The sequence below is a fragment of the Saccopteryx leptura genome, chromosome 1 (genome assembly GCF_036850995.1).
Source record: "Saccopteryx leptura isolate mSacLep1 chromosome 1, mSacLep1_pri_phased_curated, whole genome shotgun sequence".
Classification (NCBI taxonomy): domain Eukaryota; kingdom Metazoa; phylum Chordata; class Mammalia; order Chiroptera; family Emballonuridae; genus Saccopteryx; species Saccopteryx leptura.
Genome location: NC_089503.1, coordinates 313,973,363 through 313,991,132, shown reverse-complemented (window position 1 = coordinate 313,991,132; position 17,770 = coordinate 313,973,363). Strand labels below are relative to the sequence as shown.

The window sequence follows — 17,770 nt, the reverse complement described above, 5'->3', positions numbered from 1 at the left end:
TACTTTAGAAATATTTTCAGGTTGTAATGATGGAAAGCTTAGATAAGTTTTATTTCTTCCAATTCAATGCCAGAAAGAGCCCTTTGTTGCAGATGGGGTCAATGGAACCGAAAACGAATTTTCACAGTCAAACTATTAGTCCTCAGTTCTACAGCCTCTCCACATTAAACATTCTCTCTCTTTTTTAAATTTTTTATGAATACCACAAAGATTCTTAATCTGACACTGCTCCAGCATGCAGTAGCCAAAGCCACATTGCTATAACAGTCCCCTATGTTCCTTTATCTCTCCATCCTGATTTCCTATTCCCACTATGCTCGGGCCACCTTTCACTCCCTCCTGCCAGTCACTCTGGTAGTGGTTTGCACCTTATCCAGCAGGTTTCCCCAGGTATTCCCAGTCAGTCCAGCGCACATCTCTGTTTGTGGAACAGTGTTGACAGTTTCAGTGTTCTATTTATGACTGTGTCTGAAGGAAGCAGGGGGAGGGCTTATGGGGCAGTGTTTATAAGTCCATAGTAGTACATGGTGATGTCCTAGGCCTGCACACTCACTCACTGACTCACCCAGAGCTTCCAGTCCTGCAAGCTCCATTCATGGGAAGTGCCTAGTACAGGTGTACCATCTTTTACCTTTTATAGTATATCTTTTCCGTACTTTTCTATGTTTAGATACATAGATACATATCACTGTGTTAGTTGCCTATAGTATTCTGTGTAGTAACATGCTGAACAGGTTTGTAGTCTAGGAGCAGCAATAGGCTCCTAGGTGTGTAATAGGCTATACCACGTAGGTTTGTGTAAGTGCACTCTGTGATGTGCACTTCAACAAAACTGCCTAAGGCCCCATTTCTCAGAGCAGATCCCCACCATTAAGCAATGAACAACTGTGTTACCAAATTGCTTTTTCAAAGATCTGTAATAATTTATGCTGCTTTTGTTATTGTTTATACCAGCTTCACCTTAACCTCTAATTTGGGGAGAAGTTTTAACAGTTATAAATTCGTGCCCCTGTGTTTTTTGGTTTTTTGCCAATACATATGTGATTGTAGGTGACGGTGGATATTTTCTATAGCTTGCATGACTAATATAAGTTTTGACCCTTGGAAACCGAATTTTTAGATCTTTAGTGTCTTGGTGAGTTTCTTTTCTTTTAGACCACTGATTTGCAAATTCTGACTGAATTGGTTCCTTAAGCTGCTTTCTGGGCTTCCAAGCCAGGGAGCAAATCGGCACCATCAACACATCACCTTATTCTATGCCTAATTATACTGAGACATTTTTCAGTCACTGAGAAAAGTCTAGCCTCTGCCCATCTGTAAACAGGACATAGAATTTAAAATGTCAGGTCAAATCACTGGGCAAATCTTTGTGCTTGATTTACTTTCAAAGACCCCATGTTTGCACACACCTAAAGAAAAAATGTAGATAGATCCAAGTACAAGCAGTCAACTCAATTCTAGCAAGTATTAAGATACTTTCTAACCTGCTACCCAGTTTGCGAGTGTCTTGCTGCTAGTTCAAGGAAGGCTTCTGCCAGAAGTAAGACCTGGTTCTGTATCCTGTCCATGACTTACTGTGTTTCACTTGTTTAACTTCTGAGCCTCAGTTTACAAAAAGGAGCACCAATATTTCTTTTGTAGTATGGTGGAGATTAAGTATGGTATAATATGGTAAAGGTTAAGTACATTTATTTATGTAAAGCGCCTGGTACAGTGTGGCATGTGTTAAGACATGCAGTAAGTAGGCAATGGCTGCAGTTACACTTGAGCTGACATGGTTGTTTGTCAGGATTTTTAAAGACCTGGGTTTGGGTGCTCCTTGCTTTATTTGCGGTGCATTGAAAGAACATGGGTTTTAGAACCAAAAGAATTTGAGTTACAGAGTATCAGCTCCGGTTTATCCTAGAAGAGTGACTTTGGACAAATTTTATAATTTGGTTTTTTCTCATTCATAAGTTGAAATCTTTGTATTACCACACAGTGCCTGACACACAGAATAAGTGGAAGTTATTATGTCAGTGGCCATACCTTAGATACACAAGGTATTAAAGGCACATTCACTTCAGTTAAGTTTGTTTTTACTAAGGGGAGAAAAGCCAGCAAAGTCTCTTCTTTTAGACTTTCTTGAGAAGATCACTTTTCAAGAGCTCTTAAGAACCATATGACTTGACATGGTAGGAAGGAATCTACAGACCTAGGGATGTTTCAGAGAAGGCCTCACAATGAGAGTGGGGCAAAGGCAGAGAGGGGAACGAGCAGGTTTGTTGGAGAGGGTGGAAGAGCAGAAATTAGGTTGGAAGGATGCCAGAGGGCTTCAAAGTATCGGGGGAGGGCAATACTGTCAAAACAGCAAGCGAAGAAACGCTGTTCCAGGTGGTTGGTACTAGGAAAGAGAACTTTGAAGATGGTACTTAACTCCCAGAAAGATGAAAATGTCAGTGACAGGGCTAGAGAGGTAAAGGGCAAATACAGGAAATGGAGAAGTAGCAGGATTAGAGAATATCTTACATGCAGAGAGGTAAAGGAGTTTGGGGTTATTCTGAAGCTTCTTGCTTATGGTACCTGAGAGGATTGTGGTTTTTTATGTTTTGGTTTTTTTACAGTGACAGAGAGAGAGTCAGAGGGCTAGATAGGGACAGACAGACAGGAACGGAGAGAGATGAGAAACATCAATCATCAGTTTTTTGTTGCGACACCTTAGTTCATTGATTGCTTTCTCATATGTGCCTTGATTGCGGGCCTTCAGCAGACGGAGTAACCCCTTGCTCGAGCCAGCGACCTTGGGTCCAAGCTGGTGAGCTTTTTGCTCAAACCAGGTGAGCCTGCGCTCAAGCTGGTGACCTTGGGGTCTCGAACCTGGGTCCTCCGCATCCCAATCCGATGCTCTATCCACTGCGCCAATGCCTGGTCAGGCATGGTTTTTCTTGAGGGTGGTAAGTTGGGTTAGTCAAGGGAAGAACTACATTTTTTGTCATTGAAATTGAATTGGTAACTGCCCAGTAGAAATTATTCCAACCACAAGTGACACTGCTCAGAATTTTTGTGTGCAGAAATGACTGTTCTATCTCTCCATAACCACCTAAAGAAGGCTGGAGGCCTTGTCTTCTGTCCCTGCATGGTCTTAAAATGTTGCCATATGCCTGGGCTGTGGTGGCTCAGTGGATAGAGTATTGACCAGGGATGCTGAGGTTGGTTCAAAATCCTGGGCTTGCTCAGTCAAGGTACACATGACAATCAATCAACAACTAAAGTGAAGCAACTATGAGCCGGTACTTCTGGCCCCCCTTTATCTCTGTAAAATTAATAGAGAAAATCTTAAAAAAAAAAAAAAAAAAAGTTGCCATATGACTAATAAGTCATGCAGACCCCATCGAACTCCTGGCAGTCAGAGCCCAGCACCTGCCTGCTGCTGTTTTTTGTTATCACTTCCAATTTTGAGCCTTGGGCATTTCTTTCTTTCTTTCAGTTTGTACATTTGGGCTGACATTTCTAGGGGTTTTGTTGAGGGAGGATTTCCAGTCCCTCTGGTATGCCATATTGCATGAAATAAAAGTCTCTCACTCCCCAAGTGATAATATTCTACTCTGAAATACTAGGAATGAGAGAAGAACTAGATTAGTCAGAGTCCTGATAGGAAACAGATGGCATGCTCAAACTGGGTAATTTGAGGAGCATTTAATTGTATCACTCTGGGTTCGTTCAGGAAAAGAGAAACTTTGTCCCAGGTATAAAAAGTTGATGGAATTAAGGGCTTACCTATCGTTGGAAGGTCAGGGAAGTTGAGACAAGCACCATAACAAGCGGTTGTCACGAGCTCCTAGGGAAGCTGCTGTGCATCTGGGTCTGCTGCCACTATCTCCAGGCAAATCAGCCTCCCCTTTTTTCTGTCTTCCAAATCTTTGTGTTTCTCTTTGCCAACTTAATGCAGAACCATGCTGGAAAGTGTTTCTGGAAAGGTAGCCACTAGCTTCTTACCTGCAGAGCAAAACTTAAAAAGAGGGTGGTCATACTGCTGAGATGACGGGTACAGAACTGGGACTATTTATAAAGGGTGATCAGGGTTTGCGGGCTCTGATGGAGACAGTGGAATCTCCTGGGCTAGCAATTGCAAAAGTTGTTACTACCCATAGGCCTGAAAGGCACAAGGAAGAAGCAGTTTTTGAAGTCTGGAGATGGTGGCTATTTGGGTTGCCCATGTATGGTAGCCATCAACCAGTCTCAGTGGCTGTGGGTTAGGAGCCATGAGAGTAAATTCCTCCTTCTCACTTTTCTCCTGCCTCTTCACAGCCAAATGAGGCCAGAAGCCAAAGGGGCAGTCTCTGCAGTGACCCCCTCCCGGGACATAGAGGAGGAAGGAGATGGGTGAAGAGTGAGACTAGAGGGCAAAGAGAATAATCCACCAGATAGGGGCCATAACTAGAAACATATGTGCTGTTAATGTCTTGAGGATTGGAGCATTCTTTCAAGGCAAAGGAGAATGAGCAGGAAATCAATGGTTAAATAAGAAATGAAAGGGGAAGTGGGTCCTTGAAAAGCTCTCAAGGAAACTGTCTTGAGGAGTATTTGGAGAACTTTGTGAAGAGATGGGTTGGGGAGTGGGATGATGTTGAACTGTGAAGGAAGAAGGATAAGGAAGCTGATGTGGGTTTTCTATAGACAAGGTCGTTGGCGTTGTGATAGGATGGAGAGCCACAGCTGTAATGCTTGTGAGGTCAGCGTGTGGACTCTGGGCCATCGAATGTAAAGGCACTAAAGTCCTGGACCTCACTCACTAGTGTACCTCCAGAGGCCTTCTGAAACCATTCAGAAAATTAGGAAAATGTGAGAAAACCAGGAAAGAGAAAATCAGGGCCAGGGAGAACTGGGGAGGCAGGTACATTGGAAACCCTCTTTTGCAGAGTATGCATATAGATTCCTTGTGGGTGACCTACTTCCTTTGGAATGTCAAGTTTTCTTAACTACATCTGTATGTATTCAAACAAAGAAATTTAGGCATTTGTCTTAATTAATCCTGATGTGTTTTTTGTTTGTTTTTAAATTTTTATTTATTCGTTTTAGAGAAGAGAAAGAGAGAGAAAGGGGGGGCATGAAGCATCAACTCCCATATGTGCCTTGACCGGGCAAGCCTAGGGTTTTGAACCGGCAACCTCAGCATTCCAGGTTGACGCTTGATCCACTGCACCACCACTGGTCAGGCCTACTCCCGACATTTTAAAACTGATTACACTGCTTTGCTTTTTTAATGATGGGGTAGTTTTAGAATGATTTCTATGAGTAGCTTATTTTATGCTAATATTAAAGTTATAGTCACTGCCTGACCTGTGGTGGCGCAGTGAATCAAGTGTTGACCTGGAATGCTGAGGTTGTCGGTGCAAAGCCCTGGGCTAGCCTGATCAAGGCACATACTAGAAGCAGCTACTACAAGTTTATACTTCCTCCCCCCCCCCCTTTATCTCTCTCTCTCCTCTCTCTAAATATCAATAAATTTTTTTTTTTTTGTATTTTTCTGAAGTGAAAAGCAGGGAAGCAGCGAGACAGACTCCCACATGCGCCCAACCAGGATCCACCGGCATGCCTACCAGGGGGCGATGCTCTGCCCATCTGAGGCGTTGCCCATTGCAACTGGAGCCATTCTAGCGCCTGAGGCGGAGACCAAGGTGCCATCCTCAGCACCCGGGCCAACTTTGCTCCAGTGGAGCCTTGATTGCAGGAAGGGAGAGAGAGAAAGAGAGAAAGGAGACGGGGAAGGGTGGAGAAGCAGATGGGCACTTCTCCTATGTGCCCTGGCCGGGAATCGAGCCCAGGACTTCCACATGCCAGGCTGGCGCTCTACCGCTAAGCCAGCTGGCCAGGGCTTAAATAAAATCTTTTAAAAAATAAAATTGCAGCCTGACCAGGCAGTGGCGCAGTGGATCGAGCGTCGGAATGGGATGCAGAGGACCCAGGTTCAAGACCCTGAGGTCGCCAGCTTCAGTGCGGGCTCATCTGGTTTGAGGAAAAGCCCACCAGCTTGAACCCAAGGTCGCTGGCTCCAGCAAGGGGTTACTCGGTCTGTTGAAGGCCCGCGGTCAAGGCACATATGAGAAAGCAATCAATGAATAACTAAGGTGTTGCAACGCGCAATGAAAAACTAATGATTGATGCTTCTCATCTCTCTCCGTTCCTGTCTGTCTGTCCCTGTCTATCCCTCTCTCTGACTTACTCTCTCTGTAAAAAATAAAAAATTAAAAATTTAAATAAATAAATAAATAAAATTGCAGTTACTCTGGGTTTACTTTTTTAGTTGCTAGTATTCTTGGTTTCTGACTGCTTTACTTGAGACTCCTGAAAGAGATGGACGTGCACCCACTTTTCTTGTGCTCTGATACTTCACTATACTGAGAATATTTAGCTTGTCTGATCCCTAAACCAGAACTATAACATCAGGGGGAGAAGGACTGAGGACAGACCTTGGAAGGAGTTGTTCCCAAAGGGTTTTTCTCTCTGCAGCTCAGGTTTTCTTAGGGGCCAGGGGCAGCCTGAGGTAGGACATGCTGATGCTGAAGTAAGTGGTCCTTAGCTGTTAGGGCTCCTGTTCAGCAAAAATTTGGAGTAAGCGGCAACATTGTTTATACACTAAGATTTTTCTGAGGTCTGACTTTATTCACAGAAGGATTAATTAAACAAATGTATTTATTTATGGAACAGTTCTCTCTCTCTAGGAAGTATTTTATTAAACTGCCAGGTTTGGTCTTTTTGTTGGAGTTAACCCGTCAGCGCCTTTTATTGTGTAGAGAAAGCCACCGGCATTAAGCACTAGAGCAGAAACACACCACCAACAGGCCAAGTACCTGTGTGGACAGAATCATTCTTGACAGTCCTAGAAGAAATGGGGATGGGGGGTCAGGGATGTTCTTGTGAGGTGAAGGAGAGGACACACTTAAAAGTATTGTTGGTCACCCACTTTCAAGGCCAGCCTCTGACAAGGGCAAGTGCCAGCTGTTCCTGTCATAGACCTTCTGGGTAGTGTAGTGGTGAGAAGATGGCCCAAGGGAGGAGACTGCTGCTCAGGAGCCTTTGAGCCCTGTGCTTTGGTTTCCTCATATCTAAAGAGATGATATTTGTGTTGTGTGCATTAATGTTTAGTGTGTGAAATCAAGCATTACAGTTAGCACTCCAGTCGCTAGTGACTGTTGCCCAGCAGATTCATAGGAACACAGAAAATAGTCTGTTGCAGAGACATTTTGAAAAGAATGAGAAGTGTTTTTTTTTTTTAATTCTCAGATTATTTGAATGTTTAAGATGACTTTGGGTCATGTCATTATAGATCAAACTTAAACCAAATTAGTAGCCCCTTATATCTAGCTATTTTACTTGATTTTTAAATTTTTATTTATTGATTTTTTTTAGAGCAAGAAAGAGAAAGAGAAACATTGATTTGTTCTTCCACTTATTTATGCATCCATTGGTTGATTCCTTTTTGAGAGGGAGGGCAGAGAGAGATGAGAAGCATCAACGCGTATTTGCTTTACTTTAGTTGTTCATCGATTGCTTCTCATATGTGCCTTGACCAGGCGGGCTTAAACCAAACCAGTGACCCCTTGCTCAAATCAGTAATCTTGGGCTCAAGCCAGCAACCTTGTCAACGAGCCCACACTCAAGCCAGTGACCCAGGGGCTTTGAATCAGGGATCTCAGCATCCCAGGTTGACCACTGTACAACCACCTGGCCAGGCTCTTTGGTTGTTTCTTGTATGTGCCCTGACCAAGGAATTGAATCCACAGCCTTGGTGTGTTGCAACGATATTCTAACCAACTGAGCCACCTGGATAAGGCTCATTTAGCTGTTTTAGACATAAGGTATTTCAGGAAGAAGTGGGTCAAGCTCCCTGGGTTTGGAGTTACTATCATCGGCCCTGATCCGTGTTTACTTTCCAAAGTCTCCTCATAACTCTTATGTGAATTCAAGTTTGATGTTCTTTCCTCCTTGGAACTGGACTTAGAATCTGACTGTCAGGCTCTTAAAAATCTTCAGCTCTGCTTTTAGATTGATCATGTTCTATTTATGTAAGTTCTAGCCTAGTTCTCTAAGGCCTAGTTCTTGTACCGTTTACTGGTTCACAGGCCTGCCGTGTTGTGCTCCTTACTGTTTCAGTGACATGAGGATTGCAGCAAGGCTCAGTCTCTGCCCTTTAGGAAAATTGTATTCCAGTGGAGGAGAGACAGACAGTACACAATTAGCGTATCCACATCTGCTGGGAATAAATACTGGGGAGGAAGTAGATGCGGGAAGAAGAACTGGAAAGCCCAGGTAAGGGTGTAGAGTTAGCTGTTTTTAATAGAATATCCAGGGAAGGCCTCACTATTCTGGTGACATTTGTCCAGAAACTGGAAGTAAGAGGGACAAGTCCTGTGGCTGTGAAGGAGGAGCAGCACAGGCAAGGAGAGGAGAAGAAGGTCAGAGAGGTAATGGTATGAGAGCGGGGCCTCCCAGACCAGCTCCACTTGAAATGAGATGGGGAGCCATTGCAGGGTTTGGATATAATGTACCCGTGTGACTTACCTTTTTAAAAGTATTGCTAACTTTCCTGCCAGTAACTTCATTTTCAGCTCCCCCTACAAGAGAACAAAACAAAGAAACTAGCTTCATAAGCCATTGTAGGAAAACTTTGTCTTAACTTACCTTTGCTCATATGTGATTCAGAACTTCATTTTTTTTTTTTTTTTTTTTTTTTTTACAGAGACAGAGAGAGGGATAGACAGGGACAGACAGGAACGGAGAGATGAGAAGCATCAATCATCAGTTTTTTGTTGCACATTGCGACACCTTAGTTGTTCATTGATTGCTGTCTCATATGTGCCTTGACCGCGGGCCTTCAGCAGACCGAGTAACCCCTTGCTCAAGCCAGTGATCTTGGGTCCAAGCTGGTGAGCTTTTGCTCAAACCAGATGAGCCCGCACTCAAGCTGGCGACCTCGGGGTCTCGAACCTGGGTCCTCGGCATCCCAGTCCGACGCTCTATCCACTGTGCCACCGCCTGGTCAGGCCAGAACTTCTTTTTTAACTAATTGAATTTAAAGTCATTTGGAGCTGTCTGCCTTTTAAAGTCATTTGGAGCTGTTTACCATTATCTTATTTATCTCTTACTCTGAGAGGAGACAGGCCCAGGCAAAAGACAAAATAAAACCAGCTCTTGATTAACTGTTTAAGAAGAGCATTACATTATGTGCTACTTGCATTAGTGAAAGTAATACAAAGTATTGACCTAATCAGATTACTTTAGGAAGAGTCTGAGTTCTAGGCTTGATGAATTCTTTTCCTTTGTCTTTTGCTGTCCTCCAAAGTGACTTTCAGTTCCCTCTTTCATAGCAGTCACTGGTAATAACTCTGTGAATATTAGATTGCAAATAAAAAAACTAGGTGGAGATTAGAGGTGCTGGAACTTCTTGTAAACCTCCAAAAAGAATCGGCAAGAATAGTCCCTGCTCTTTGGCTTATGCAGCCTAGCCCTTTGGACCTGGACATTGATGGGTAGTTGAGAAGGGTGCCTTGGACACAATTATGTGTCAAGAAGAGGTTAACCCTTAAGTTTGCATGGCTGACTGAAATAAGGAATCCCTGCAGTGGTAAGAGTTGAGTGTCACCAGTCATCACAGGCAGTTGGTAATTACAGTAAATCTGTGTAACATGCATTGGGATATAAGGGACTCACTTCCATTCTCAGGCCAGTCTGTTTCTCAGATCTGGGGCTGGGGGCAGCAAGTAGAGTGACTGCCTCATTATTATCTGAGATACTTATTCAGTCCAGTCTAATAACATGAAAGCAAATAAATGAAATTGTTTTTCCCATCCTTCCCCCACCAAAACTGCAAAATGTTTTTTTAAATGCTGGTTGTCTTTTATTTTTATTTTTTTATTTTTTAGAGCAATAACCCAGCCTTATATTTTTACACAATTGAATTGGAGTGGTGGTGCTCATTTATCTAAAAATGAGGTTTTTACTGTATTGAATTTGTTTTTACCCAGAGTCTTCTTTTAATACTACCATAGACTCCTGCCTCATTCTTGAGGCTGTTTCTCTGTATATTTTCATTTTCAGAAATGAATAGGATAAGAAATAAAAAGAGGTGAAGTACAGACCAGTCAATTTTATCTGGATAGCTGAATTACCATACCCCCTCCATCACCTAGACTTGATTTTATTTGTACTGAGGGGACATATGTCTCATTTTTTCTCCCTTTCTTCTGTTTCCAGGAGGGCTGTTGGCCCGCCGCTGTGCTGCTGAACAGTATGCAGTCCTTTCGAGAGCAGAGCAGTTACCACGGAAACCAGCAGAGCTACCCGCAGGAGGTACACAGTTCCTCCCGGCTAGAAGAGTTCAGCCCTCGCCAGGCCCAGATGTTCCAGAATTTTGGGGGTGCAGGAGGCGGCAGTGGTGGCAGCAGCGGTGGCAGTAGTGGTGGCCGACGAGGGACCACAGCAGCTGCGGCAGCGATGACTAGTGAGACCTCTGGACATCAAGGCTACCAGAGTTTCAGGAAAGAAGCTGGAGACTTCTACTACATGGCCAGCAACAAAGACCCTGTGGCAACAGGCACCCCACAGCCTCCTCAGCGAAGGCCTTCTGGGCCTGTGCAGAGCTATGGACCCCCGCAGGGGAGCAGCTTTGGCAATCAGTATGGGAGTGAAGGTCACGTGGGCCAGTTTCAAGCACAGCACTCTGGCCTTGGTGGTGTGTCTCACTATCAGCAGGACTACACGGGGCCTTTCTCTCCGGGGAGTGCTCAGTACCAGCAGCAGGCCTCTAGCCAGCAGCAGCAGCAGCAACAGCAGCAAGTCCAGCAGCTGAGACAGCAGCTCTACCAGTCCCATCAGCCTCTGCCACAGGCTGCTGGCCAGCCAGCCACTGGCTCATCCCATCTGCAGCCGATGCAGCGGCCGTCGACTCTGCCGTCCACTGCCGCTGGTTATCAGTTACGAGTAGGTCAGTTTGGCCAGCACTACCAGTCTTCTGCTGCTTCGTCCTCCTCCTCCTCCTTTCCGTCACCGCAGCGTTTCAGCCAGTCTGGTCAGAGCTATGACAGCAGTTACAGTGTGAATGCTGGCTCCCAGTATGAAGGGCATAATGTGAGTTCTAATGCACAGGCTTATGGAACACAATCAAATTACAGCTATCAGCCTCCATCTATGAAAAATTTTGAACAAGCAAAGATCCCACAAGGGACCCAGCAGGGGCAGCAGCAGCAGCCGCCGCAGCAGCAGGCTCAGCAGCAGCCGCAGCAGCAGCATGCGCCACAGCACGTGATGCAGTACACCAGTGCTGCCACCAAGCTGCCCCTGCAGAGCCAGGTGGGGCAGTACAGCCAGCCCGAGGTGCCTGTGAGGTCCCCCATGCAGTTCCATCAGAACTTCAGCCCCATTTCTAACCCTTCTCCAGCTGCCTCTGTGGTTCAGTCTCCAAGCTGTAGCTCTACCCCATCTCCTCTCATGCAGAGTGGGGAGAATCTCCCATGTGGGCAAGGCAGTGTGCCCATGGCTTCCAGAAACAGAATCTTACAGTTAATGCCTCAGCTCAGCCCAACCCCATCGATGATGCCCAGTCCTAACTCACATGCTGCAGGCTTTAAAGGGTTTGGACTTGAAGGAGTGCCAGAAAAGCGACTGACAGACCCTGGGCTGAGTAGTCTGAGTGCCCTGAGTACTCAAGTGGCCAATCTTCCTAATACTGTCCAGCACATGCTACTCTCTGATGCCCTGACACCTCAGAAGAAGACCTCCAAGAGGCCCTCCTCCTCTTCTAAGAAAGCAGACAGCTGCACAAACTCTGAAGGCTCCTCCCAGCCTGAAGAACAGCTGAAGTCTCCTATGGCAGAGTCGCTGGATGGAGGCTGCTCTAGCAGTTCCGAGGATCAAGGCGAGAGAGTGAGGCAGCTGAGTGGCCAGAGCACCAGCTCTGACACCACCTACAAGGGGGGAGCCTCAGAGAAAGCTGGCTCTTCCCCAGCACAAGGCGCTCCGAATGAAGCTCCCAGACTCAGTGCCAGCCCTGCAGCCAGAGAAGAGGCGACCTCGCCAGGTGCTAAGGACACATCACCATCATCTGAGAGCAACCCAAAAGTCAATGAGAAGACTGTTGGAGTGATTGTCTCCCGGGAAGCCATGACAACTCGTGCAGAGAAGCCTGGTGGACAGGATAAAGGCTCCCAAGAAGATGATCCCACAGCCACTCAAAGGCCACCCAGCACTGGTGGGGCCAAGGAAACCAGTCATGCAGTGCTTCCACAGCCAGAGCCTCCGGGAGGAGGGAGCAAAGGAAACAAGAGCGGAGATAACTCCAACCACAATGGAGAGGGCAATGGCCAGAGTGGGCACCCTGCAGTGGGCTCTGGCTTCATAGGCAGAACTGAGCCTAGCAAGTCTCCTGGAAGCCTGCGCTATAGTTACAAAGACAGCTTCGGGTCAGCAATGCCAAGAAATGTTGGTGGCTTTCCTCAGTATCCTACAGGACAAGATAAGGGGGATTTCACTGGCCATGGGGAGCGAAAGGGCAGAAATGAGAAGTTCCCTAGCCTTCTGCAGGAAGTGCTTCAGGGTTATCACCACCACCCTGACAGGAGATACTCTAGAAGTAGTCAGGAGCATCAGGGCATGGCTGGTGGCCTGGAGGGAACCACGAGGCCTAATGTCTTAATTAGTCAAACCAATGAATTAGCAAGCAGGGGCCTTTTGAACAAAAGCATTGGGTCCCTATTAGAAAACCCTCATTGGGGTCCCTGGGAGAGGAAATCAGGCAGCACGGCAGCTGAAATGAAACAGATCAATTTGGCAGACTATCCAATTCCCAGAAAGTTTGAAATAGAGCCTCAGTCATCAGTGCATGAGCCCGGGGGTTCCCTCTCTGAAAGAAGATCAGTGATCTGTGACATTTCTCCTCTAAGGCAGATTGTCAGGGACCCAGGGGCTCACTCGCTGGGACACATGGGTGCCGACACCAGACTTGGGAGGAATGAACGCCTCAATCCAAGTTTGAGTCAGTCGGTCATTCTTCCAGGTGGCTTGGTGTCCATGGAAACAAAGCTGAAATCCCAGAGCGGGCAGATAAAAGAGGAAGACTTTGAGCAATCCAAATCCCAAGCCAGTTTCAACAACAAGAAATCTGGAGACCACTGCCATCCTGCTAGCATCAAGCACGAGTCTTACCGAGGCAATGCCAGCCCTGGATCTGCCGCCCATGATTCCATCTCAGACTATGGTCCACAAGACAGCAGACCCACACCCATGCGGCGGGTTCCTGGCAGAATAGGTGGTCGAGAGGGCATGAGGGGTCGGTCCCCTTCTCAGTATCATGATTTTTCAGAAAAATTGAAGATGTCTCCTGGGAGGAGCAGGGGCCCAGGAGGAGACCCTCATCACATGAACCCACATATGACCTTTTCAGAGAGAGCCAATAGGAGTTCATTACACACTCCCTTTTCTCCCAACTCAGAAAGCCTGGCCTCTGCGTATCATACAAACACTCGGGCTCATGCTTATGGGGACCCCAGTGCAGGTTTGAATTCTCAGCTCCATTACAAGAGGCAGATGTACCAGCAGCAACAAGAGGAATATAAAGACTGGAGCAGCAGCTCTGCTCAGGGAGTGATTGCTGCGGCCCAACATAGGCAGGAGGGGGCCCGGAAGAGCCCCAGGCAGCAGCAGTTCCTGGACAGAGTGCGGAGCCCTGTGAAAAATGACAAAGATGGCATGATGTATGGCCCACCGATGGGGACTTACCATGACCCCAGTGGTCAGGAAAGTGGGCGCTGCCTCATGTCCAGTGATGGTCTGTCTAACAAAGGCATTGAATTGAAGCATGGCTCCCAGAAGTTACAACAAGAATCCTGTTGGGATCTTTCTCGGCAGACTTCTCCAGCCAAAAGCAGCTGCCCTCCAGGAATGTCCAATCAAAAAAGGTATGGACCTCCCCACGAGACTGACGGACATGGACTGGCGGAATCTACACAGTCATCGAAACCTAGCAATGTTATGCTGAGGCTTCCAGGTCAAGAGGATCATTCTTCTCAAAACCCCCTAATCATGAGGAGGCGGGTTCGTTCTTTTATTTCACCCATTCCCAGTAAGAGGCAGTCACAAGACATGAGGAACAGTAACACTGAAGATAAAGGACGCCTTCTTCACCCATCAAAAGAAGGCTCTGATAAAGCGTTCAATTCCTATGCCCATCTTTCTCACAGTCAGGACTTCAAGTCCATCCCTAAGAGGGAATCCACCAAGGACCTTCCGAGTTCAGACGGTAGAAACTGCCCTGCTGTTACCCTCACAAGTCCTGCTAAGACCAAAATACTGCCCCCTCGCAAAGGACGGGGGTTGAAATTGGAAGCTATAGTTCAGAAGATCACATCCCCAAATATTAGGAGGAGTGCATCCTCAAACAGTGCAGAGGTTGGGGGAGACACAGTTACCCTGGATGACATACTGTCTTTGAAGAGTGGCCCTCCCGAAGGTGGGAATGTTGCTGTTCAGGATGCTGAGATGGAGAAGAGAAAAGGTGAGGTTGTATCTGACCTAGTCTGTCCAAAAAACCAGGAGCTGAACGTAGAAAAACCTATCGCAAGGTCTTCAGAGGAGTGGCGTGGCATTGGGGACGACAAAGTAAAGACTGAGACACACCCAGACATGATCACTGCTGGAAAGGAACCCCCTGGTGCCATGACATCCACAACCTCACAGAAGCCTGGGAGTAACCAGGGTAGACCAGATGGTTCCCTGGGTGGTGCAGCACCTTTAATCTTTCCGGATTCAAAGAATGTACCTGCAGCAGCCGGACTGGCCCCTGAGGCAAATCCTAAGGCTGAAGAGAAGGAGACTGATACAGTGACTATTTCCCCCAAACAAGAGGGTTTCCCTCCAAAGGGGTATTTCCCTTCAGGAAAGAAGAAGGGGAGACCTATAGGTAGTGTGAATAAGCAAAAGAAACAGCAGCAGCCACCACCTCCACCCCCTCAACCCCCTCATATACCAGAAGGTTCTGCAGATGGAGAGCCAAAGCCAAAAAAGCAGAGGCAGAGGAGGGAGAGAAGGAAGCCCGGGGCCCAACCAAGGAAGCGGAAAACCAAACAGGCAGTTCCCATCGTAGAACCCCAAGAACCTGAGATCAAACTAAAGTATGCCACCCAGCCACTGGATAAAAGCGATGCCAAGAACAAGTCTTTTTTCCCTTATATCCATGTAGTAAATAAGTGTGAACTTGGAGCTGTTTGTACAATCATCAATGCTGAAGAAGAAGAACAGACCAAATTGGTGAGGGGTCGGAAGGGGCAAAGGTCTCTGACTCCACCACCCAGCAGCACTGAGAGTAAGGCGCTCCCAGCCTCATCCTTCATGCTGCAGGGACCTGTAGTGACAGAGTCTTCTGTTATGGGGCACTTGGTTTGCTGTCTGTGCGGCAAGTGGGCCAGTTACCGAAACATGGGTGACCTCTTTGGACCCTTTTATCCCCAAGATTATGCAGCCACTCTCCCGAAGAACCCACCTCCTAAGAGGACCACAGAAATGCAGAGCAAAGTTAAGGTACGGCACAAAAGCGCTTCCAATGGCTCCAAGACGGACACTGAGGAGGAGGAGGAGCAGCAGCAGCAGAAGGAGCAGAGGAGCCTGGCTGCCCACCCCAGGTTTAAGCGGAGACACCGCTCAGAAGACTGTGGTGGAGGCCCTCGGTCCCTGGCCCGGGGCCTTCCCTGTAAAAAAGCAACCACAGAGGGCAGCAGTGAAAAGACTGTTTTGGACTCAAAGCCCTCTGTGCCCACCACTTCAGAAGGTGGCCCTGAGCTGGAGTTACAAATCCCTGAACTACCTCTTGACAGCAATGAATTTTGGGTCCATGAGGGTTGTATTCTCTGGGCCAATGGAATCTACCTGGTCTGTGGCAGGCTCTATGGCCTGCATGAAGCGCTGGAAATAGCCAGAGAGATGGTGAGTATAAGGACTTCTACTAGCTTGCTCTTTTTCTTCTCTTTGGTTCCATTTCTTCCACCTTGATGGGTTTCAGCCTTACTAATTTACTCTTAATAGCATGTGGTAATCCATCCAGATTAAAGCCCTTAGGCCCAAATGATGGGCAGAAAATGAAGTAATTTGTAAGATTTGGTTAACTTTTAATTTTGTCATATCTATAGGTTACAAAGTCATGCTAGTGTGATACAGCTTATTAAAATAGGTGTCCTCCATTCCTCCTCAGACTGGATTCCTGATTCGTTCCTTTGCCAGTTTCCTGTTTCTAAACAATAAGATTTTACTGCTGTTTGTGTTATTTATTAATCCCTTTTTCCCATTTCTTCAACATCTGACTGTACTACTTAGGAAGTATTACTATGGTTTTATTTTTTTCTAAAACTTCTCATTTCTCTAAAATTATTAATTCATGTTATTATTTGCTGTTTATTTTTTTTTGGACCACATCTCTCCAATTCACTTGCATTAGGATATTTATTTTTTAGGTCTGTTTCATAATTGTTATGGGGCATTGGTCACTGTCATTGTGTACTTCTTCCCCAAGTGAATGCTCTTGGCTGAATCCTGTGTCTTCACCTTTCTTAGTCTGGGTCCTCACTTAATGGAGTGCATCATCCTTGAGCAGTTTCCTAAGAAAGGGTGCTGCATGGGAGGTACATACATTGAGATTTTGAAAATGTCTTTATTCTAGTCATGTTTAATTGAAGATTGGTTGGGTATAAAATTCTAGATTTGAAATCATTTTCTCTCACTATCTTGGTGTCATGACTCCTGGCTTGTCCTGTAGCTTCTAGGTTGTAGTTGAATGGACTGGAGTTCTGGTTTTCAGTTGTTAATGTGTGTTCTGTCTTCTGCCTGGAAGGTTTGAGAATCTTCTCATGTTCCCTCTGAGTCTGACATCTCAGAATGATAGGCCTTGAGGTTGGCCCTTAGTTCATTGTGCCTAAGATTTTTGCCACCTGTAAACTCATGTTTTAGAAGTTTGTTGTGTGTTATTTCTTGGATAATTTCTTTCCCTATGTTTTTCTCTGTTCTCTTTTTCTGGAATTCCTGTTAATTAGGTGTTTGGTACCTCCTGCTTTGATTCTCTGGCTGTATCTTTTATTTCCCTTGTATTCTATCTCTGCCTTTTTGTTCTAAGTTCTCCAGGTTTTCTTCAACTTTATCATCTAAATTTTTATTACTTTTCTTTATTTCTAATATCCTGAAGAACTTCTTCTTCTCTGAATATCTCTCTGTGGGGGACAGTGACCTGGTTGAATTGGGCTGAGTTAGGGACCTAACTCTTACAGATTCTTCATTGAGTTAGTGCTCTGGTTTCCAGCCCCATCTTGCACTTCCCACTTTCTGGGACACTGCCTTCCAGGCTCTGTGCCACAGGGGTTGGCTCTCTATTGGCTCCTCCCCTGCACTCTGTGCTCTGCTTCCCTTTAGTCTGCTGAATCACTTACTCCCTGTCTGCTCCATATCCAGCTTCCAGAATTTGTGTGTTGTGTTTCTTCTCTCATTCTTCATTTCCTCATGAGTTTGTCTTATAAGTTTATTTATTTTTGTGGGAAGGAAACAGATGTGTAAATGTATGTTTGGTCCTTGATATTTAACCAAATGAGAGTTTTTTATATAAATTTATAGTTGACAATGATACAAATGACATTTTTATTTTTTTTTTGCGAGAGAGACAGAGAGAGGGACAGACAGGAAGGAGAGAGACGAGAAGCATCAATTCTTCGTTGCAGTACCTTAGTTGTTCATTAATGGCTTTCTCATATGTGCCTTGACC

General features: G+C 45.9%; 1 protein-coding gene across 7 annotated transcripts in view; it reads left to right on the top strand.

The window, feature by feature from the left end:
* Positions 1-17,770, top strand: part of TCF20 (transcription factor 20) — a 210,786-nt gene that overhangs the window by 136,291 nt on the left and 56,725 nt on the right. For all 7 annotated transcript variants that reach the window (XM_066358572.1, XM_066358569.1, XM_066358570.1 and 4 more), the window contains one exon: positions 10,234-15,951. In XM_066358572.1, the coding sequence (XP_066214669.1) occupies positions 10,234-15,951 (5,718 nt within the window). The remainder of the gene's footprint in view (positions 1-10,233; positions 15,952-17,770) is intronic.